This window comes from Coregonus lavaretus (assembly GCF_964263955.1).
Source record: "Coregonus lavaretus genome assembly, chromosome: 31".
Classification (NCBI taxonomy): domain Eukaryota; kingdom Metazoa; phylum Chordata; class Actinopteri; order Salmoniformes; family Salmonidae; genus Coregonus; species Coregonus lavaretus.
In genome coordinates this window covers 14,028,365-14,051,840 of record NC_140018.1, presented here as the reverse complement: position 1 = coordinate 14,051,840, position 23,476 = coordinate 14,028,365, and the positions used below count along the sequence as shown (strand labels likewise).

General features: G+C 43.4%; 3 protein-coding genes across 3 annotated transcripts in view; all 3 read left to right on the top strand.

The window, feature by feature from the left end:
* ak9 (adenylate kinase 9) overlaps positions 1-1,237 on the top strand; it is a gene marked incomplete at both ends in the record, with an annotated part of 31,642 nt that extends 30,405 nt beyond the window's left edge. Inside the window, 4 exons of the mRNA XM_084149162.1 lie at positions 248-346; positions 458-560; positions 708-822; positions 1,026-1,237. Coding sequence (XP_084005288.1) covers positions 248-346; positions 458-560; positions 708-822; positions 1,026-1,237 — 529 coding nt within the window. The remainder of the gene's footprint in view (positions 1-247; positions 347-457; positions 561-707; positions 823-1,025) is intronic.
* A 5,869-nt stretch (positions 1,238-7,106) lies between these two features.
* Positions 7,107-9,370, top strand: ppil6 (peptidylprolyl isomerase (cyclophilin)-like 6). Its single transcript, XM_084149050.1, has 8 exons — positions 7,107-7,260; positions 7,395-7,490; positions 7,688-7,876; positions 8,067-8,129; positions 8,231-8,378; positions 8,579-8,638; positions 8,810-8,945; positions 9,182-9,370. Exons 1-8 carry the CDS (start codon positions 7,183-7,185, stop codon positions 9,291-9,293), a joined length of 882 nt encoding a protein of 293 aa, XP_084005176.1. The 5' UTR covers positions 7,107-7,182; the 3' UTR covers positions 9,294-9,370.
* Positions 9,371-11,480: 2,110 nt separating this feature from the next.
* LOC311107042 (uncharacterized protein) lies at positions 11,481-22,467 on the top strand. Its single transcript, XM_084149497.1, has 6 exons — positions 11,481-11,646; positions 12,857-12,922; positions 20,636-20,737; positions 21,521-21,637; positions 21,805-21,882; positions 22,264-22,467. Exons 1-6 carry the CDS (start codon positions 11,577-11,579, stop codon positions 22,428-22,430), a joined length of 600 nt encoding a protein of 199 aa, XP_084005623.1. The 5' UTR covers positions 11,481-11,576; the 3' UTR covers positions 22,431-22,467.
* Positions 22,468-23,476: the final 1,009 nt, after the last annotated feature.

Genomic DNA, 23,476 nt, shown 5'->3' with positions numbered 1-23,476 from the left:
ATAAGTGGCATAGTTCAGCAATGTTTATGAGAAAAGTGAAGTGGGGCATCCGTTAAATATTTAAATACATTTGTTTGGCCTTAGGTATTTAAAAACCTGATCAGAGCAAACTTGCTCTCACAGACCTGTTGTGATTGATGCTCTCAACCCACCTCCCAGACAGGCTGCTTGCTATAGGTTCTCAGTTAATTCCGTTTCATGTTAGTGCCATTGAGATGTATTGATTTTAGTTTGAAACTCTCCTCAGGTATGAGGCCCTGGTTCGTGGAAGCGTGGAGTTCTCCGTGGAATATCGGCAACGAATCTACATTTTCGAGAATAAACAGAAACAGGACAGGTTTCTGAGGTCAGTAATGGACTGATACAATGAACCTGGTGTGATCTCAAACTGTCAATTTGAATATTGTTAGGAAGCCAAACCAATTATCTTCCAACAACTCCTTGCTCCTCCCCTCAGGTTACCTGAGACCTATTGGAACCAGAAGCTGCCCGACAAGCTGCCTCCTATGAGTGAGCCTGTGCAGCTCACCTCCCTGCCCATGCTAGGCTACATGGAACAGGTGAGACTGAGGCTCAAACACACCGGGAGGCACTCTGGATGTAATTACTGGAGTGACTTAATCTGAATAGAAATTGCTGAAGTGTGTTTACACTACAGTGCATGTGACATACTGTATGTTGACCAGAGGTTTTGTGTTCCATATCAGGGCGTGGCAAGATCTGTCATTAAAGCTCTGACGGCCGTCGGGTGTCTCAAACCAAAGTTTCCCTACCTCAGTGTGAAGAGATCGGCTCTCCATTATCTGGCCTTTTATTTGAAAGGTATGCAAAAATCCCTGAGAGAAGCCTTAGGGCTCTTCACACACCCAAGTTTATGTCATCATCACAATGTCACACGGCCACTGGTCATGCTATCTTTGCAGTGCATTGGTCTCGGGTTATAATTTGACTGCATTATCTTGCTTGTCCATTCTTTCATCCTGTGCTCCCTCCTTATTCCCTTCATCCCTCTCTCCGTTCCTCAGCCTTCAACCCCAGGAACTCTGACTACATCCGCCAGAAATACAAGAAGAAGCTGGCGTCATTTGAGGAGAATTGTGAGCTTATCTCCTACCTGGGCTCCACTATGACCAAGAAGTACAGAGCTCCTCAGGAGCAGCCCATAGACTTTGAATTTAAGCTGCACAGGTTTCTGGCCTTTGGAGAGTCCACAGGGGCTGCTGCTGGGGTGCTATAGTACCTCACGACTTGTGAAATATTGTCTGTAACTGTTCACTGAAATGATGAGCTCTCAGTATTTCACAGGGTGCATTGTACTGTTGCTATATGGAAGGGTGAAATTAGAATTGCAGTCCTTTTAAACTGCTATGAACATATTTCTAAGTGTTTCTTTATTGTTTAACCGAATACATTTTGTTAGTTCACCATTTGTAAGTTGAAAGTCAGTGGGGTTTTCTTAGTACATATTAAAGACCCAGTGCAGTCAGAAATGTGATTTTCCTGTGTTTTTATATATATATATATATATATAAATATATATTTCCACACTTTGTTGGAATAATACTTTGAAATTGTGAATATGATGATAATGCCCTTTTAGTGTAAGAGCCGTTTGAAAAGACCGCCTGAAATTTCAGCCTGTTTGGTGGGATGGAGTTTTGGCCTGCCTGGTGACAACACCAGGCTGGAAATTTGTGAATAGAGGGCTTGCAGTTGCGTCACAAATCACCTAGCAACCGCACCAAGCGCCATGTTGGAAGAACAAACTCAGTTTGTTGAAAGTCCTCCAATCGTCCACATGGCTGGCTGCGTTTTGCTACCACCGGAAACTTCAGGAAGATTGCCCATTATTTTGTTTTTCTAAGGACCCAGAAAACAGAGGCAGTGGGAGAACCTATTCAAGTTAGTAAATCAGTGGAGGCTCCTCAGAGGAGGAAGGGGACCATCCTCAGTGAATTTCATAAAAATAAAAATGGTAAAACATTTAAAAAGTTATCCTTTTTAGATAAAACTATACTAAATATAATCACATCACCAAATAATTGATTAAAACACACTATTTTGCAAAGAAGGTCTACAGTAGCCTCAACAGCACTCTGTAGGGTAGCACCATGGTGTACCGGAGGACAGCTAGCTTCCATCCTCCTCTGGGTACATTGACTTCAATACAAAACCTAGGAGGCTCATGGTTCTCACCCCCTTCCATAGACTTACACAGTAATTATGACAACTTCCGGAGGAGGTTGCAGCATGAACTGGCATGTTGTCCACCCAATCAAAGGATCAGATAATTAATCTAGTACTGAAAGCTACAGCTAGCTAGCACTGCACTGCATAAAATGTGGTGAGTAGTTGACTCAAAGAGAGAGAAAGAGAATAGTTGAACAGTTTTTAACAAATTAATTTCTTCCAAAATGAAGGAGAAGCAAGAGAGAAATAGAGAGAGAGTGTACTTTTTTTCACTTTCACATACTTAGCTAGTAAATGCAGCTAGCTAGTTTAGCCTACTGAAACACCCTGCTCAAACAAAGGGATACTATGTTAGCTAGCTGGCTATGACTTTCTAACAACACTGGTACTCTGCAAGGTCAAGGTAAGCTTTTGGTTTTACTCATTTATTGCCACCGGGGACCGCTGGTGTAACTGCTTACTGACTGTACACTGTAACTTCATGATTGTAGCGTGTTTACTAACGCGTTAGTTATATTATCTATGCTAACTATGACGTTACTTTAGCTAATATGGTGAGAACGATGTAGGTTGTGTGAAGCGATTTGGCTTGGAAAGGTTTTTTCGCCTGGTCACATACAGCTGATGTGTTGTGCATTGAAGTCCACAAGCGATCCGGAGCATACAGTGCATTCAGAAAGTATTCAGACCCCTTCCCTTTTTCCATATTTTGTTATGTTACAGACTTATTCTAAAATTGATTAAATTAAATTTTCCCTCAATCTACACACAATACCCCATAATGACAAAGCGAAAACAGGTTTTTAGAAATGTTGGCAAATAAACAAAAAAAACGTATTTACAACAGTATTCAGACCCTTTGCTATGAGACTCGAAATTGAGCTCAGGTGCATCTTGTTTCCATTGATCATCCTTGAGATGTTTCTACAACTTGATTTGATTGGACATGATTTGGAAAGGCACACACCTGTCAATATAAGGTCCCACAGTTGACAGTGCATGTCAGAGCAAAAACCAAGGCATGAGGTCGAAGGAATTGTCCGTAGAGCTCCGAGACAGGATTGTGTCGAGGCACAGAACTGGGGAAGGGTACCAAAATATGTCTGCAGCATTGAGGTCCCCAAAAACACAGTGTCCTCCATCATTCTTAAATGGAAGAAGTTTGGAACCACCAAGACTCTTCCTAGGGCTGGCCGCCCGGCCAAACTGAGCAATCGGGGAGAAGGTCAGGGAGGTGATCAAGAACCCGATGGTCACTCTGACAGACATCCAGAGTTCCTCTGTGGAGATGGGAGAACCTTCCAGAAGGACAACCATCTCTGCAACACTCCACCAATCAGGCCTTTATGGTAGAGTGGCCAGACGGAAGCCACTCCTCAGTAAAAAGGCACATGACAGCCCGCTTGGAGTTTGCCAAAAGGCACTAAAGGACTCTCAGACCATGAGAAACAAGATTCTCTGGTCTGATGAAACCAAGATTGAACTCTTTGGCCTGAATGCCAAGTGTCACCTCTGGAGGAAACCTGGCACCATCCCTGTGGGGATGTTTCTCAGCGGCAGGGACTGGGAGATTAGTCAGGATCGAGGCAAAGATGAACGGAGCAAAGTACAGAGAGATCCTTGATGAAAACCTGCTCCAGAGCGTTCAGGACCTCAGACTGGGGGCGAAGGTTCACCTTCCAACGGGACAACGACCCTAAGCAAACAGCCAAGAGTGGCTTTGAATGTCCTTCAGTCGCCTAGCCAGAGCCCGGACTTGAACCCAATCGAACATCTCTGGAGAGACCTGAAAATAGCTGTGCAGCAAAGCTCCCCATCCAACCTGACAGAGCTTGAGAGGATCTGCAGAGAAGAATGGGAGAAACTCTCCAAATACAGGCGTGCCAAACTTGTAGCGTCATACCCAAGAAGACTCGAGGCTGTAATCGCTGCCAAAGGTGCTTCAACAATTATTAATAGCCCAAATTATCACCATCCAATCTACTCATAAGACAGACTACAAGCTATCTAGCTAGCTAATTTTGGCTAACTTAGTGTTGTTGTTGTTAACACTTGGTTAGCATAACAGCTAAACTAAACTCGAAATCGATCAGACTTGACTTACCAGTGATTAAATGATCTTAGCAGACCCGTTACTGACAGCTGTTTGGGTTCAGGTCTTGACAGGCAAAAAGTTTTCTTCGCTTTTCTGACAGGTCTTGAGTCTTACCTTAGTTTCACCAATGGTGTTTCATGATTGTGGGGAATCTGTAAACATATTTTTTTCCTGTTGTCTTTCCTGCCTTGTTAGAGCAGCCACATACTCTACAGAAAATGACCGTGGTGATGAATCAAATAGTTTTAGGCACGGTTATCATGCAGTTTGGGGTAGCCACTCAGCTGTTGTTGTCTGAAGAATTAACGCGGTGCTTTCCAACATGGCCGCCAGGAGGTTTTTTATGTCAACTGCAAGCCCTCTATAGACCAATAAGACAGAGCGTTCCAAACCTCTCTGCCAATAATAGCTAGTTTTCAGTTTCCCCCTCCCCACTCAGACCACTCCAGTCCTAGCAAAATTCTTGCATGAGAAATTGCTCTTTGCTAAAAAGCTATTTTTGTTTATTTTCAAACATTTTAATTGAAAACAATCACAGTAAGATACTTCATTGTTACCCAGAAATTATTTGATATTGATATAGAGATCCTATTAAATTACTATGTCATAAACCCTCAAAGTTCCAGAATGGAATAAATGGCAGCCATATTGGGCAGGGATAAATCCAAACCAGTCTAATTGGAATGAATGGCAGTAGAGGCATACTCTTGATTTTACTTATGCAGGAAGATAAAAGTAAGGCATGTGATATATTAGAAATTGGGTAATAGAATTATTGTCAACCTAAAATAGTCATATAATTATAAATACAGTTTATACAGGTTTTATACAAATGTTCTGTATAAATAGCCTCTAAAATATATGTAAACAGCTGACCTTTATTCGTTGATAAGAAGGTTAATGTCCATTCTAGTATTCTAATTCCTAATTCTACATAATTTATTCATTTTTATGAGAACCTGTAGTCTGGGTACCAGTCTGTTTAGCTATCATTCCACTCATCGCCACTCCTTGTCCTGCTAAACAGACTGTCCTTTCTGCCATCTTCAAATATGAACATTTGATCACAGTTTCTAAACCATACTGTACTGTCTTTGATTCTATCATTAATGAGCTCGAGGAGAACAGAGGATTTGATCCTGATTCGATAACCCTCACAGCTATCATCCGATCACAACAATTATGCAAATATTGGAACTGTTTTCCTCCACAGATCACATTGGTATGCAACCGTATTTTGTTTGTCCACTGTCCAGACAAAACCAGTCTCTCAAAAGCAATGATGTGTATAAACCCTGGATGACTGACAGGGGGCGCTGTATTGAAGCATTCGTGCAGCCATCTTGGTACTCCTCAATTGTAAAAAAAATATTTAGGAGGCAATAGAAATGCGTTTATTAATGTCTACATTCGGTTTTGACACGTGTATTCAATTACAGTCACCTTAATGAATACTCTTAAATTATATTATGTGAGCTAAACATGAAAAATATAAAAACATTTTCCTTAAAGTAATTTTTTTAGAGAGCACTAATGTTACTGTCCCCACTACAACAAAAAAATACTTACTGTAAATAAATGTAATTTTGTCCTTTAAACATTTAATTGAAATGTAGAATGTAGAATTTCATTCATTCCTATCGGGGACTGCTCCTACTAGGATGGATATACTGAACAAAAATATAAACGCAACATGTAAAGTGTTGGTCCCATGTTTCATGAGCTGAAATAAAAGATCACAGAAATGTTCCATACGCACAAAAAGCTTATTTCTCTCAAATTGTGTGCACAAATTTGTGTACATCCCTAGTTAGTGAGCATTTCTCCTTTGCCAAGATAATATATCCACCTGACAAGTGTGGCATATCAAGAAGCTGATTAAACAAGTTTTGAGGGAGTGTGCAATTGGCATGCTGACTGCAGGAATGTCCACCAGAGCTGTTGCCAGAGAATTGAATGTTCATTTCTCTACCATAAGCCGCCTACAATGTCGTTTTAGAGAATTTGACAGTAACCGGCCTCACAATCGCAGACCACATGCAACCACGCCAGCCCAGGACCTCCACATCCTGCTTCTTCATCTGCGGGATCGTCTGAGACCAGCCACCTGGACAGCTAATGAAACTGAGGAGTATTTCTGTCTGTAATAAAGCCCTTTTGTGGGGAAAAACTCATTCTGATTGGCTAGGCCTTGCTCCCAAGTGGGTGGGCCTATGCCCTCCCAGGCCCACCCATTGCTGCGCCCCTGCCAAGTCATGTGAAATCCATAGATTAGGGCCTAATGAATTTATTTCAATTGTCTGATTTCCTTATATGAACTGTAACTCAGTAAAATCGTTGAAATTGTGGCAAGTTGCGTTTATATTTTTGTTCAGTATAAATACCTACTGCAATTCCAACCACAAAACGTCTTAGCTTTCTATTTTCGAAACTCCACGTGTTGTCAAGGGAATAATGCTATGTTTAACAACCAATCAGCAACTCCGTCACAAGGCCACTACAAGAAGGGAAGTGGAATTTTATGCCGCGTTAACAACAACTGGGAACTGGGAAATCGGAGATCTCCGACATCCGGGAAAAAACGAGCTCCGACTGGGAAAAAACGTTTTGAAAGGTCATCTGACTCGGAATTCCAAGTCTGAAACTCCGACTTTCTGAACTAAGATCACAGGCGTCATTATTTGACCTCATTTTTTTTTTGTTCCAAGTTGTCTTGAAAGCACCATTGGCCAAAAAGACTACTAGAGTTTCTCAACCTGTCCCCAGGCTAGACAAAACAAAATGCGACATAAACGTCATTTTAGCGCGCGACTGCAATGTTACCATGGAGACGTCTTGTTTACAAACACCACTGGGCTGTCAAAAAAGAATAATGCAGCCAATGGAAATACACCACCATGACTTCTGAAGTTTACCTGGAAATCGTGGGTTTGATGAAAGAACACAATTTTCAAATTGCTACGACCATTGCCGAGGTAACTTTCATCTTCAAAGTCAAGTTTAAATATCGATATTCTGGCAAACCAACCTGGCTAGCTAGCTAGCTAGCTAAGGCTATCAAGCATGAGCACTGACTGAGCACACGAAATCATGTTTTCTGTCAACACAGGGACTGAAACAGAAGTTTCCCCCCTTGTTTTTGGATCCAACAATTCGTCCATTACTCGAATGTGACTGGCATGTGTATCTAACCAATAAGAAAAGAGTGGGTATACTTTCTGAGTATATTTATTTGATAAGTTCTAAATGCTGCATTCATGAATAATAGACTCAAATGCAGCATAATGCTTAGCAAAGTAGTGTGATGTATGGCATGAGCTGTGGTGTGGTGTGCATTAGTCAACAATATTATTATTATGAATTGTTGAGTTAAACTGCATCCTTTAACATTTTCAAACCAAGGAGCTGAAAGGGGAGGTGTGGCAGTTCTCCAGCAACCTAATGTGTTTCGTGAATGGTTGTCTCCTTGGCGACGAGAAGGACCTGACCAGCTGGGCTGAGAAGCAGTGGGAGTTCACACTCATCCGTCCACATGCACTATACCTGGCCCTCGCTGACGACTACTACTCTAAACACCTCCACAGCACTGGGGCAAGTCTAGTCTACACACTGCACTTACATAGGATTAGGATAGAGTGACACCATAGACCATGAAACACAGACAGACAGACATACAGACAGTGCAGTTACTATAGCAAGCCCAATGGCCCTAAAGTAAACCTTACTTTATAACAGTGGCATCATACCTACAACATGACATCCTCTCTCGCTTCCACCACAGCACACGTTTGTTTACATGGACGTTTCGATCAGAGGGGAATCGGTTGGGAGATTACTGTTTGAGGTGAGACTGTGTCATTTGTAACCATTGATCTGACTGGACCTGAATGGGTAAAGATGTTGGCCCAGAGTTTTATTGACAGCATGGGTCTTCTGTCTCCCCAGCTGTTCACAGAGCTATGTCCGAAGACGTGTAAAAACTTCCAGGCTCTGTGTACAGGGGAGGCAGGCCTGTCACAGAGTGACTTAATGCTGTCCTACAAGGGTTCTGTGTTCCATCGTGTGGTGCCCAACGGCTGGATACAGGGAGGAGGTACGGTCTACCTGGTCCTCTATCTGAAAGTCACCCCTATAGGCCTACATTGATAAGAAAGGACATACAGGACTGTATTTGACTTGCCATTGATTCCATCCTGTATCTGTTTGTTGTCATATCGGTACGTTTTCATACATCAATATTTACTTTGTCAGTACACACACACCACTTGATGATGTCATATTTCCCTATTGCAGATATTTCGGCAGCAGGCAAAGGCAACGGAGGGGAGTCAATCTACGGGCCAACTTTTGAAGGTACAGACGCAGGCCTTACAGATCAAGTTGCTACTCTACATTATTAATACACATGCATAGGGAAATGTATTAGGGAAAGTAAGTAAGTATAGGGAAATGTATTAGGATGTATGTCTATGCATGTCTATTTACTGTCTCCACACTAACATGTGGCTGTGGGATCTCTGCTAGATGAGAGCTTTGCAGTCTCCCACAGTAGGAGGGGCATCCTGGGAATGGCCAACCAGGGTCCTCATAGCAACAGCTCTCAGTTCTACATCACCCTGCAGCCCGCCCTTTGGATGGACAGAAAATATGTGGCTTTCGGGTGTGTACGTCTCTGACAATGTGTGGGATAGTGCTGTTAGTTGAATGAAGTGTATGTTTGTGTACTGCTATAGTATACTGATTGTGTCTCTGTTATGTGTTCTAAAACCTTGAGGCTCGCACAATCTTTTGCATGTCAACATTTAACAACCTCTGTGGCGTCGGGACTGTGATATACTGTATGTCTGTATTTTGTACCTGGTATTCAGATGTTTTCATATTCTCTTCGTTTTGTAGTCAAGTGGTTGAAGGCACAGAGGTTCTGAGGAGACTTGAGGATGTCCCAACCTACAATGAGAGACCCAAACAAGACTGTAAAGTGGCAGACAGTGGAGTGTTTGAACCCTGACGTCACCTTAACTGCACATTTTTATGTTTTTTACTATACACAATAACCTATACACTCAATAAACATATTTTACAATATACTTAAATCTAATATACATGGTGTACAGTACATATTCGTTTGCTGAACTAGTTTTTTACTGGCGTCCTAAAACCCCTAAAACCCTTTTGTTTATCAGGACTTGGCATCGTTTTAATTCACCACGCCACAGGACGATTAAGCAGGTGCAAATCTATTTACACCACACAAATCTGGGTCAGGGGTTGTTGAAAGGCCTACCCTGTCTTTCCCTGGTTTATGCCAACCAAACAACTGGCAGCCTTGACTGGGAACTTTGTTATGTTGTTTTCTTTTTTATGTTTCTGTATTACCATGTTTGTAAATACACAACATGACCAAAAGTATGTGGACACCTGTTCATCAAACATCTCGTTCCAAAATCATGGGCATTAATATTTTCTACTAGATGTTGGAACATTGCTGAGGGGACTTGCTTCCATTCAGCCACAAGAGCATTAGTGAGGTCGGGCACTGATGTTGGGTGACTAGGCCTGGCTCGCAGTCAGCGTTCCAATTCATCCCACAGGTTTTTGATGGGGTTGAGGTCAGGGCTCTGTGCAGGCCAGTCTAGTTCTTCCACACCGATCTCGACAAACCATTTCTGTATGGACCTCGCTTTGTGCAAGGGGCCATTGTCATGTTGAAACAGGAAAGGGCCTTCCCCAAACTGTTGCCACAAAGTTGGAAGCACAGAATCGTCTAGAATGTCATTGTATGCTGTGGCGTTAAGATTTCCCATTACTAGAACTAAGGGGCCTAGCCCGAACCATGAAAAACAGCCCCAGACCATTATTCCTCCTCCACCAAACTTTACAGTTGGCACTATGCATTGGGGCAGGTAGCTTTCTCCTGGCATCAGCCAAACCTAGATCTGTATGTCGGACTGCCAGATGGTGAAGCGTGATTCATCACTCCAGAGAACTCATTTCCACTGCTCCAGAGTCCAATGGCGGTGAGCTTTACACCACTCAGCCGACGCTTGGCATTGAGCATGGTGATCTTAGACTTGTGTGCGGCTGCTCGGCCATGGAAACCCATTGCATGAAGCTCCCGACGAACAGTTATCGTGCTGACTTTGCTTCCAGAGGCAGTTTGGAACTCGGTAGTGAGTGTTGCAACCGAGGACAGGCGATTTTTAAGCGCTTCAGCACTCGGCAGTCCCGTTCTGTGAGCTTGTGTGGCCTACCATTTCGCAGCTGAGCCGTTGTTGCTCCTAGACGTTTCCACTTCACAATAACAGCACTTACAGTTGACAGGGGCAGCTCTAGCAGAGCAGAAATTTGACGAACTGACTTGTTGGAAAGGTGGCATCCTATGACGGTGCCACGTTGAAAGTCACTGAGCTCTTCAGTAATGCCATTCTACTGCCAATGTTTGTCTATGGAGATTGCATGGCTGTGCGCTCGATTTTATACACCAGTCAGCAACGGTGTGGCTGAAATAGCCGAATCCACTAATTTGAACCGAATCCACTAATATGAAGGGGTGTCCACATACTTTTGTATACATAGTGTATGTATCTAGCTTTTTTCGCACCAGAAATGAAAGCTAGATAGAGATGTAGCTTAGCCTGCATAATGGGAAACAATCATTGTTGATTCAATTCCTCTTCTCTTTGAGTAAACCAAAGCAAAGACGCATTTCTAGTCCTCTAGATATGTGCTTTTGTGGTGGTGGACTATACAGGAAATGGTAGCTTGACCTAAATGAGGCCACAAAAACAGTAGGCCTGCTGTCCAAATTCCTGCACTGTAGTGTACAGTCAGAACAGAACTACGTTTTTTAAAAAGTTGTTTTATAGTTCTAACCTGGGGCTATGAGTTGGTTGGCATGTATGATCTGTTTGTTTCATCAACAATTTGCAAGTGATTCCAATAAGCAAGAATGCAATCCTCAGGTTATTTCAATTGTGATTTATGACAGGTGTGAGTTTCTTTCAGGATAATTATAACTGTGCCACTCTGCAGTGAAGTAGTATAAACAGGAGGTCAGTGTTTTTAAGTACAGTAGGCCATACTGTGAAATAAAATGTCAGTACTAGACGTCTCACATCACGACACTTCTCTTTACCCCTCCCTGCAAGCAAGCAATAAAAAGTGCCACATGACCTGTGTAGGAGGAAGTAGCAAGTTAGCAACAAGCCCCGTATCCAGCCGAAATCCAGATCTCTCTCGCGACTGTATAAATCGGGTAGAAGAAATTGAGAAAAAATATAAATTAAACAACATGTTCTTAAAACTTGTGTACATTACATTGGTCCTCGCATTGGTGAGTGCAACAACAGCTGCAGGCGTAGGTAAGTTTACGACCTACCAAAGCACAGCACAACCTGTTCTTGCGCTTTCTGCATTGGAAAACGAGGGAGCTAGCTAACGTTAGCTAGCTAACGAGAGGTAACTGCGCGATACATTTTGAGTGTATATTTGTATCACGTCTATCTAGTTGCCCTGAATGTGACAGCAAACAGTATTTTTAAATGAATTGTGCGAATCCTACGTGTTGTCAAATCATGTCAAGCTTGTTCGTTTTTATTTATTGAGCTTAGACAGCTAGCTAACAGCCGTAGCCCGCTAGCATTTTTTCAGACTGCGCGCGACATATCAAACAGCCCACGTTATCGTCCTCCTAGCTAGCTTTTAGGGAGAAAAATACTAGTCAGAAATCCTACTGAAACTGAACTTACCGGCAACTATGTAACTATTAATTTAAGAGTTTTGGTTCTTGTACCCTTTCACGACATTATAACTTTCGAAGATGGATGTTTAGTGAAACGGCCAGCTATTCTCTTGTTGCCCATGTCCAGCTGGCTGTTATCATAATGCAATATAACTAGCTAATAGCACTTGCGTGAAATTATATATTTTTTGCGTTATGAAGCTCTAGTTAGCTAGCTATAATGCCCATACATATCAAATTTCAAGCTACATAAGTCACACGAACAATGTTAAAGTCCCTCATTGACACAGGTATTTTACATGTAATGCACTTGATGTTGACATGACAGCCAGATAGAGATGTAGTTTAGCCTGCATAATGGGAAACAATCATTGATTCAATTCCTCTTCTCTTTGAGTAAACCAAAGAGGCGGCAGGTAACTTAGTGGTTAAGAGCGTTGTGCCAGTAACCGAAAGGTCGCTGGTTCTAATCCCCGAGCAGACTAGGTGAAAAATCTGTCGATGTGCCCTTGAGCAAGGCACTTAACCCTAATTGCTCCTTTAAGTCGCTCTGGATAAGAGCGTCTGCTAAATGACAAAAAAAAAAGAGCTTTCTCACCTCGAAACGTTAGACTGAATCATCTACCAGGAATCGCATAGGAACTTTACCACTCCCTGTGACTAACGATTTACATACAGTTGATGAGTCTAATGTTTTGCCTAGTAAATATCTCCCTGACAGGTCCAATTAGGTCTATATCCATCAAAGTTGGGCAAATTCCGTCTATTACAACTTACCTTAGTTATACACATGTAATTACTTCTATGTTGATTGATGTTTCCCTTTTCAGTTGATGGATGTGCTGCACTTGCTTGTGGTGCATGTGCTGGTGACTGTCAATGGGTGAACTGCACATGTAAGTACCTACTTTTCCTACACCTATGTGTGCGATATTGTGGTGAAGAGGCATACATTTTGACATGTGTGCTTAAGCCTACAATTTCCTGGGCCATCTACTGTAATTTTAAGTTAAGAACATTAAACTACCAGACAGTATCGTTCTCTTTCAGGTACATTGTAAGCCAGTTGATTCAGTTTTTTAACAATGTCATTCCAAAGGCTCAAGAGGTAGCCATTTTGAGATGCAAGTCAAAAAGGACTGTGACAATGAGCAGTTTGGGCAAGGCAGTGAACAGAGAAATGTGTGTCCTCTACAATAAAAGTGTCTGCTTAGGTAGTTTAGGAAAATACTAGGACATTTAGCCTCAAATCCCTTCCACAGCAGCCATTTTAGAGAGTAGAGAAAAATCTTCTGGTATTTGGACAAGAACACTTTGCTATGCAGCAATCTCATTATGATAATGGCAATGCTGGTCAGACTATCATGATAAATGTCTTGATATTGTGGTCATGAAATCTCCAGTGGGGATGTTTTGTTCGTTTTTAGGCTTCAGTCTTTGTTTTGGTCGATGGTGTGATATACTAAGCTCTTAGAGGCCTGAGTCATACGGGATATGGTATACAGTATAACAGTCTTTATATAGCCAGCCTATTGCTGCTCAGACTGGCGCAACCTAACTCTGTTTGCCTGTGGATGTTATCATTAAAGGTTGTTTTTAATGGGGTTTTGTAAGCCAAGCCCAGATCATTGCCCATGACACACTGCTGAGTGATTAAAGGTGAACAGGTGCGTCATTCCCAGGTGTGTGCGTGCCTATGTGTGTGTGATACTCAGAAGAAGCGGAGCAAATCCGATTGTGTGTTTTAGGAGGTTGAGCCATTTAAGCTACCTAGGGTTGTGGGATGTTTTTAGAGAGAGCCTGTGTGTCTGTCGTCATGATTTGAATAATTTACTTCAACATAGCAAACTACCCAGACAGTCCCATAATACTGTCTGAATTGTGGGTGTGGTAAGTTGTATAGAAGGTTCCAGGCACATTAGCCTCCTTGATTATGTGGACTGAGCTGAGTCTAGGCCCTCAGTTTTGACAGTTGCCACTAAAAAGAGGATGATCCCAGCAGCTACTATATTTATTTCTCAGCTGCACTATAAAACTGGAGTAGCCTACCCGGCATGATTTGAAAAATTAACTGCGGGAAAGCAGCTTCCATTCGCTATTCGAGTGCATACGGACATGTCTTTTTTCTCCCTGCTCCTGTTCCTGCCCATTTGATAATGGGCCATTCTAAATCGAAACAAATGTTACATATTAGGGTGAAAATATGATCACTTGATGAGACCAGCGTGTGCAGCCTGAGGCAAGAAACAGAGCGTAAGTGGGCCAAATTCGGCCTGTGGGCCGCCAGTTGGGGAACCCTGGCCTATGGCATGGTGTATAGCCAGATAACATACTCCTATCCTGTTCTACTGGAATACATTTTATTCATATCAGAATGTTTCTTTAGACCTGCCTAAAATAAATAATGCATTTATTGTGATGGTGTATATTCAATGGATTTATTAGTTTATTTTATGTAGATGTTCCTAAGGCGCACATCTGCGGCTTGTAATCATGGAGGCCTGGCGACGCTAAAAGTGTTTGTTAATTAACGGTCAATTACCATGAGACCGGCAGTAATTTCCATGACAATAACAATAACCGGAAGACAAAATTTCATGACTGTGTGGGTAGGCTGTGTGGGTAGGCTAGTCTACCTGATGGAATTATTATAGATAACTGCAGTCAATCATCATGTCACCAGAATAAGACCCTTTATTTATTGGAAAGGAGCATCAAGCTCATCACCTTGCACATTCACCACCCTTTGAAGTTCATAGCTTATTTAATCTGTAGCCTATAAACTGCATGGTTTCCCGAGTCGTAGTGGAGGACCACACAACATATCATAGCATGACTCCCTAGCTTAATTCGATATGATGTTATTATATCAATATTTGCGCATAAAGGTGTTTCCACCACTTCTCGCAAATGTATTTTGCAGACACAAAAGATCCCACCATGTCGAACAAACTAATTATCTGTCTGCATTTTAAAAAATTGTACCCAAACTATCCGTTTCCATCACAGCTGTCGTGATTTTCTTTTTTTTATAAGGTATGACTTTACTCTCATAAAAACTGTGGATGGAAACGTAGTTAATGATTGACATAGACAAAATCTCCACAGCACCGTGTGTCACATACCAGAACGAACAACTCTCAGCACAATTCCACACACACACACACACACCAGAACTAACGTCTCTCACCACACAGTAGGTCGGAGGCCTGAACTAATGCATCTCACAAGCCCCACAACAGGATCACCAATTAGATATGAACTCAGCAAATCTGAAAGTTCACACACAGACTGACCGTGGAGAGGGCCGTTCTAAAGTTGGCTACAATACAGACCCAGCTCACTTAGGCCTAGGTAATGACCCAGCTCATTGTGGTTAGATAATGCCAACCCCACTGTTATTACCAGATTTATCCTTGGTTTAGGGATTTCATGTAAACAACGTATAGGCGTCAGAGGGACACCATTTTTGTTCTGAAGGCTGTTTTTTTTTTTGTTGCCACAGAGCTACAAATGTCAGCTGGTTTAGCTCAAACTGTACTGGTCTGGATGTAAGAAAAACACAAAGCATTACGCAGCACTAGGCACCTTAAGGATTTCCCCTCTGACAATCCGCTTCCCTCCGCTCTCGCTCACTGGATGCCCCTAGCAGTGGGTTCGGCTCACACTGATGATGTCACGATCCTTCTGGAACGTGTGTTAGTGAGTTCCACCTTTCACAGCTGCCTGTGAGGTAACAGCCCCCTCTACCCCCTCCGCCAATGGAAAAGCCTGCCTTACACACGGACGCACTGATACTGGAGTAGGGTCACACATAGGGAAGATCTTAATTGCATACTCCTCGCGTCCTCTCTCATCGTCTCCTTCTCAAAACCCATTGGATGAGAAAACCAGAGGTCCCTCCCCTCTGACCTTCTCCTCCAATGGGTTTTGAGAAGGAGAGAGGACGCGAGGAGAATGCAATTGAGATTCTCCCATACCTAGCAAGACTAGGGTAGTGGCAGCACTCAAAATACAGAACAGTACGAGCATGAGAGAAATCACCTGTAGGTTTCTGTTAATGTTATTAGCAGTAGCAAGTCTATTTAGCCTTATTGATATCACACAGTTTCTTTATCAAATCAAAGTTTATTGGTCACTTACACAGATTTAGACAGACATACACATATTCAGCAGATGTTATTGCGGGTGTAGCGAAATGCTTGTGCACCTGTACTGACCTGGCCTTCTGGATGATAGTGGGGTGAACAGGCCGTGGCTCGGGTGGTTGATGTCCTTGATGATCTTTTTGGCCTTCCTGTGACATCGGGTGTTGTAGGTGTCCTGGAGGGCAGGCAGTGTGTCCCCGGTGATGCGCTGGGCAGACCGTACCACCCTCTGGAGAGCCCTGTGGTTGCAGGCGGTGCAGTTGCCGTACCAGGCAGTGATACAGCCCGACAGGATGCTCTCAATTGTGCATCTGTAAAAGTTTCTGAGGGTCTTAGGGGCTAAGCTGAATTTCTTCAGCCTCCTGAGGTTGAAGAGGCGCTGTTGCGCCTTCTTCACCACCCTGTCTGTGTGGGTGGACCATTTCGGATTGTCAGTGATGTGTACGCAGAGGAACTTGACGCTTTCCACCTTCTCCACTGCAGTCCCGTTGATGTGGATAGGGGCGTGCTCCCTCTGCTGTTTCCTGAAGTCCACAATCATCTCCTTCGTTTTGTTGACATTGAGGGAGAGGTTATTTTCCTGACACCACTCCGCTAGGGCCCTCACCTCCTCCATGTAGGCTGTCTCGTCACTGTTGGTAATCAGGCCTACTGCTGTTGTGTCGTCCGCAAACTTTATGATTGAGTTGGATGTGTGCGTGGCTACGCAGTCATGGGTGAACAGGGAGTACAGGAGGGGGCTGAGCACACACACCATTGTGGGGACCCTGTGGAGGTGTTGTTTCCTACCTTCACCACCTGGGGGGCGGCACGTCAGGAAGTCCAGGACCCAGTTGCACAGGGCAGGGTTCACACCCAGGGCCCCAAGCTTAATGATGAGCTTGGAGGGTACTCTGGTGTTGAAGGCTGAGCTATAGTCAATGAACAGCATTCTGACGTAGGTATTCCTCTTGTCCAGATGGTGTAGGGCAGTGTGCAGTGCGATGGCGATTGCATCGTCTGTGGATCTATTGGGGCGGTAAGCAAATTGAAGTGGGTCTAGGGTGTCAGGTAAGGTAGAGGTGATATGATCCTTAACTAGCCTCAAAGCACTTCATGATGACAGAAGTGAGTGCTACGGGGTGATAATAATTTAGTTCAGTTACCTTTGCTTTCTTGGTTTCAGGAACAATGGTGATCATCTTGAAGCAAGTGGGGACAGCAGACTGGGATAGGGAGAGATTGAATATGTCCGTAAACACTCCAGCCAGCTGGTCTGCGCATGCTCTGAGGACGCGGCAAGGGATGCCGTCTGGGCCGGCAGTCTTGCGAGGGTTAACACGCTTACTCACGTCGGCCACGGCGAACGAGAGCCCACAGTCCTTAGGAGCGGGCCGAGCCGGTGGCACTGTGTTATCCTCAAAGAGGACGAAGAAGGTGCTTAGCTTGTCTGGGAGCAAGACGTCAGTGTCCGCGACGTGGCTGGTATTCCCATTGTAATCCGTGATTGTCTGTAGACCCTGCGACATAAGTCTTGTTTCTGAGCCGTTGAATTGCGACTCCACTTTGTCTCTGTACTGACGTTTTTCCTGTTTGATTGCCTTACGGAGGGAATAACTACACTGCGGTTCTTGCCGGTGCAGCGAAATGCTTGTGTTTCTAGCTCCAACGCTGCAGCAATATCTAGCAAACAGTGCATCAATATCTAGCAATACAATAACAATACACACATAAATAAAAATAGGGTGTTTTAACACTTAGTCCCTTTCAGACAATTTCTGTGAACTCAGTGCGGTTGGCTTAATTTGTTGTGCAGGGTGAACACTCCAAAGCAGTATGAAAATGTATGCACTCACTAACTGTAAGTCGCTCTGGATAAATGACTAAAATTGAAAAAATGTCACCAACCGGTTGATCGCCAAAAATGTACAGTGCATTTGGAAAGTGTTCAGACCCCTTGACTTTTTCCACATTTTGTTTCGTTACAGCCTTATTCTAAAATTAAATATTTTTTCCCCCTCATCAATTTACACACAATACCCCATAATGACAAAGCAAAAACAGGTTTTTAGACATTTCTGCACATTTCTTAAATAAACAGAAATACCTTATGTAAATAAGTATTCAGACCCTTTGCTATGAGACTGGAAATTGAGCTCAGGTGCATCCTGTTTCCATTGATCATCCTTGAGATGTTTCTACAACTTGATTGGAGTCCACCTGTGGTAAATTCAATTGATTGGACATGATTTGGAAAGGCACACACCTGTCTATATAAGGTCCCACAGTTGACAGTGCATGTCAGAGCAAAAACCAAGGCATGAGCTCAAAGGAATTGTCCAGAGCTCCGAGACAGGATTGTGTTGATGCACAGATCTGGGGAAGGGTACCAAAAAATGTCTGCAGCATTGAAGGTCCCCAAGAACACAGTGGCCTCCATCATTCTTAAATGGAAGAAGTTTGGAACCACCAAGACTCTTCCTAGAGCTGGCCGCCCAGCCAAACTTAGCAATCGGGGGTGAAGGGCCTTGTCAGGGAGGTGACCAAGAACCCGATGGTCACTCTGACAGAGCTCCACAGTTCCTCTGTGGAGATGGGAGAACCTTCCAGAAGGACAACCATCTCTGCAGCACTCCACCAATCAGGCCTTTATGGTAGAGTGGCTAGACGGAAGCCACTCCTCAGTAAAAGGCACATGACAGCCTGCTTGGAGTTTGCCAAAAGGCACCTAAAGGACTGGTCTGATGAAACCAAGATTTCTAAAAACCTTATGTGGAATTGTGTGTAGATTGCTGAGTAAAAAATTAAATGTAATCCATTTTAGAATAAGGCTGTAACGTAACAAAATGTGGAAAAGGGAAGGGTTCTGAATACTTTCGGAATGCTATATATATATATACATACACATACAGTGGGGAGAACAAGTATTTGATACACTGCAGATTTTGCAGGTTTTCCTACTTACAAAGCATGTAGAGGTCTGTAATTTGTATCATAGGTACACTTCAACTGTGAGAGACGGAATCTAAAACAAAAATCCAGAAAATCACATTTTTAAGTAATTAATTTGCATTTTATTGCATGACATAAGTATTTGATACATCAGAAAAGCATATATATATATATATATATATATATATATATATACACACACACACACACACAGTGGGGGAGAACAAGTATTTGATACACTGCCGATTTTGCAGGTTTTCCTACTTACAAAGCATGTAGAGGTCTGTAAATATATATATTAGTACCAGTCAAAAGTTTGGACACACCTACTCATTCAAGTTTTTATTTTATTTTATTTTTTTACTATTTTGTAGAATAGAAATAGCTTTGCACACTCTTGGCATTCTCTCATACAGCTTCACCTGGAATGCTTTTCCAACAGTCTTGAAGGAGTTCCCACATATGCTGAGCACTTGTTGCTGCTTTTCCTTCACTCTGCGGTCCAACTCATCCCAATTCAAGGCACACTTAACCAGCATGGCTACCACCGCATTCTGCAGCGATATGCCATCTCATCTGGTTTGGGATTAGTGGGACTATCATTTGTTTTTCAACAGGACAATGACCCAAAACACACCTCCAGGCTGTGTAAGGGTTTTTTGACCAAGACAGAGAGTGATGGAGTGCTGCATCAGATGACCTGGCCTCCACAATCCCCCAACCTCAACCCAATTGAGATGGTTTGGGATGAGTTGGAACGCAGAGTGAAGGAAAAGCAGCCAACAAGTGCTCAGCATATGTGGGAACTCCTTCTAAACTGTTGGGAAAGCATTCCGCATGAAGCTGGTTGAGAGAATGCCAAGAGTGTGCAAAGCTGCCATCAAGGCAAAGGGTGGCTACTTTGAAGAATCTAAAATATATTTTGATTTGTTGAACACTTTTTTTGGTGTTATTTCATTGTTTTGATGTCTTCACTATTATTCTACAATGTAGAAAATAGTAAAAAGTAAAGGAAATCCTTTGAATGAGTAGGTGTGTCCAAACTCTTGACTGGTACTGTGTATAATAATATGCCATTTAGCAGACGCTTTTATCCAAAGCGACATGGTCATGTGTGCATACATTTTTACGTATGGGTGGTCCCGGGGATCAAACCCACTACCCTGGTGTTACAAGCGCCATGCTCTACCAATTGAGCTACAGAGGACCACACACACGCACCCTTGGATTAATCAGTAATGGGAAAGATCATGCAGTGGGGGACGGGGCTGGCTATGACTTAGGAATTTCCAGGAAGGATGACTGAGAGAACTCTCCTTAGCTGACAAGCCAATCCCATTTGACTGAAAACAAAGATAATCATTGTGTTCTTAAATGGCTCATGTTCCCTACGGTGTCAGGATTAATATAGGGAATCGTTAGAAAACTATCACTTCAACACATTTTCTTGGCTTTGTAGTTTTCCAGTAGAGCACTGACAATCACATCTTTCATTGGTGCTTGTTTGTTCCTTGTATCCCCTTTGTTCAGTTACAGCAACTCCAGATGTGTCCAATGTCTCCTGTGTCAACGTCACATCCATATATGGTCAGAACATGACCGTGGGCACCTGCTCCAATGAAACCTGCTCAGGTAAGGACCAATACCATCACCTGGTTCCTTTTAAAGGCTACTCCAGAGGGATTAAATGTGGTTTGTCATTCCTGTGACTGTCACTGTGTTAACATGACACAGGACTAGCCTTCAACAGAAAGTGGCTGATCTAGGCACATGTAGACATTCTATATCTATGTTCTGTGGTGTCATTTGCTTTCCCTCAATACTCTGAAATGCTTCCCTCCTTTCCTAATTCCTTTGTCCCTGCCTTCCTCCATCCCTTGGCTCCTTCCTCCCCTCCCTCATCATTCCACTGGTCCAAAAGGATTAGATGGGTGAAAGCTATTTGAATGAATTCACGCTATTACATTCACCTACCAAATCCTGTCAGATCAAAATGGAAGGCAGGAGAGGAATGCAAGGAATCATTTTAGGACTGTCCAGACGTAGCCTGGTTGTTATGTCTCTTTCTTTCCTGCTTTATACTAGGCCCGGGACCATACCAGTATCGCGATACTCATTAGTATCGTGGCAAGGAAACAAAACACAAAGCGGATTTAACTTCTTTAGGAAAATAGCCCTAATGTTTGAAACAAATAATAATAATAAATAACAAACATAATTATGTTCTCATCCAGTGTCACGTTTATTTTCTAAGCTATAGCGCACAATATTTTATGTACAGCAGAATCATAGCGTTAGATCTGCTTCGTGTTTTCATTTTTTCCTTTTAAAAATAATATTGCAATACTGAAATCGTCACAGCCCTGCTTTATACTCTGTCTGTCTCTGTCTCTGTTACTGTGTCGGTCTCTTCAGTGCAGCCTTTTAGTCCAAGTCCAACCAAACCCCCTACCCCCACCACGGCTGCTATCCCTACCCTCACCCCTATGGTCAGCAACACAACTAACAGCAGCACCCCTGAGCCCACCACAGGTAACCAGACAAAACCAGCCTCTCAGCTGCTCCCCTCAAATCAATGTGTGTCTACTGGAAGGCTTGATGATTCTGAGTTTTTGTATGTCAAACCTAAATATGGTGAAATGGTCAACTGTTTTTGTAAGTGGTGAAATGGTATTAAACTGATATCTCACTGTGTCCAGCTAACCTGACGACTGCAGGACCAACCGCCTTGCCCACTAACAGCACCGTCACAGTCTCTGCCTCAACGACTGCTTCAAGTAAGTTCCCATGCCAGCCCAGTCTGAAATCAAATACCTAGACCAGGACTGTCCAACCCTGTTCCTGGAGAGCTACCCTCCTGTAGGTTGTAACTAGCCTGATTCAGCTTATCAACCAGCTCATTATTAAAATCCGGTGTACTAGATTAGGGGTGGAGTGAAAAACTACAGGACAGTAGCTCTCCAGGAACCGGGTTGGAGAGCCCTGATCTAGACCATTTATAGCCTGTTGTAGATCACCAAGATTCCATAGAAAGGATTACTGAATCAAAACTAAATTCCACCAGTGTATTATCAATATGTTTGTGGTTCCACTTAGCCCTAGAGGCTAGTGGCTGAATCAGTGGTATGACATGGCTCTCTCGCTCCCACCCCGTGCAGACGGCACCGTCTCACCAGTGGGGCCCTCTCCTGCACCTCATAAGAATTCAACGTTTGACGCAGCAAGCTTCATTGGGGGCATCGTGCTGGTCCTGGGCCTGCAGGCCGTGCTCTTCTTCCTCTACAAGTTCTGCAAGTCCAAGGACCGCAACTACCACACCCTCTGAAGGACCCACACCACCCCCTCCAACCACAACACCTACTCTGCCCCCCCCCCCCCCACCCCCCCGGGCCAACTGGAACCTCCTAATATCAACCCCCTAACCCCTTGCCATTGTGATTCTGTCAAACAGTGTTTCTCCCACAATCCTCACTCCTCATGCCATTGTGCTAGCAACCTGTGGTTTAGGCCTGTAGCCTGAATGCACACATGGGCTGTAAACTATACACACAACAGGAGGCTGCTGAGGGGAGGACGGCTCATAATAATGTATGGAACGGCACAAATGGAAACCATGTATTTGATACCATTCCACTGATTCCGTTTCAGCTATTACCACGAGCCCGTCCTCACAATTTTAAGCTGCCACCAACCTCCTGTGGTACACCCACACATGCGCCACATATTTTACTGTGTAGTACGCTATGCATTTCTCACCCCCTGGTGCAGCTGAAGTGAACTCTAGAGCAGTGGCATTCCAGCCATCTGCACAGACGATTACATCACTGTTACCCCGCTCTCTTCCCCACTCCCCTCTCTTTCCTCTCTTACTCCCCTCTCTCGTCTCCCCACCCTGCTCTCCCCTCTCTCTCCCCCCTCATGCAGTTTCTGTTCTGTTGGAGTATAGTGGGGCTGCCATGGCTTTTGAGTATTAGCTTGTTGCATACATGCACCTTGGTAACGCTTCGGAAACACTGAGGTCCCCTCCGTTTAATTTTTCAGAAATTGATGACTGGATGATGCAGCATTGCTTTTATTCTTGTTTGTCATGGGACAGATCTGGGCAGGGTTTTTCACACCTATATAAATGGGTTATAATCATCTGATGGTAGGGGTACCTGAGAAAGTCAAAACAAAAGGAGAACTAGAAGCAATACTCCATTCTGTAAGTTCAAGTTAAAATATTATTTATGAAGATGCTCCATCTTAAGTGGAAGATGAGGAAGGCTCTTGGTGTTAAGACGCAGTGCACGCCACACGCTGCCAAGAGCAGCTCAATGCAATAAACTAAAATCAACTCCCATTTCTACAAACCCCTCTTTACCGGCTTCA

What these genes read in the sequence shown, in the direction of transcription:
- LOC311107042 (XM_084149497.1), top strand. Translation starts at nt 11,577, where the DNA reads ATGTTCTTAAAACTTGTGTACATTACATTGGTCCTCGCATTGGTGAGT. An exon ending in TCAATGGGTGAACTGCACAT is followed by an intron (nt 12,923 to 20,635) that starts GTAAGTACCTAC and finishes CCCTTTGTTCAG; the next exon opens with TTACAGCAACTCCAGATGTG. An exon ending in CTCCAATGAAACCTGCTCAG is followed by an intron (nt 20,738 to 21,520) that starts GTAAGGACCAAT and finishes CGGTCTCTTCAG; the next exon opens with TGCAGCCTTTTAGTCCAAGT.
- ppil6 (XM_084149050.1), top strand. Translation starts at nt 7,183, where the DNA reads ATGACTTCTGAAGTTTACCTGGAAATCGTGGGTTTGATGAAAGAACAC. An exon ending in ATCTAACCAATAAGAAAAGA is followed by an intron (nt 7,491 to 7,687) that starts GTGGGTATACTT and finishes TTTCAAACCAAG; the next exon opens with GAGCTGAAAGGGGAGGTGTG. An exon ending in AACACCTCCACAGCACTGGG is followed by an intron (nt 7,877 to 8,066) that starts GCAAGTCTAGTC and finishes CTTCCACCACAG; the next exon opens with CACACGTTTGTTTACATGGA.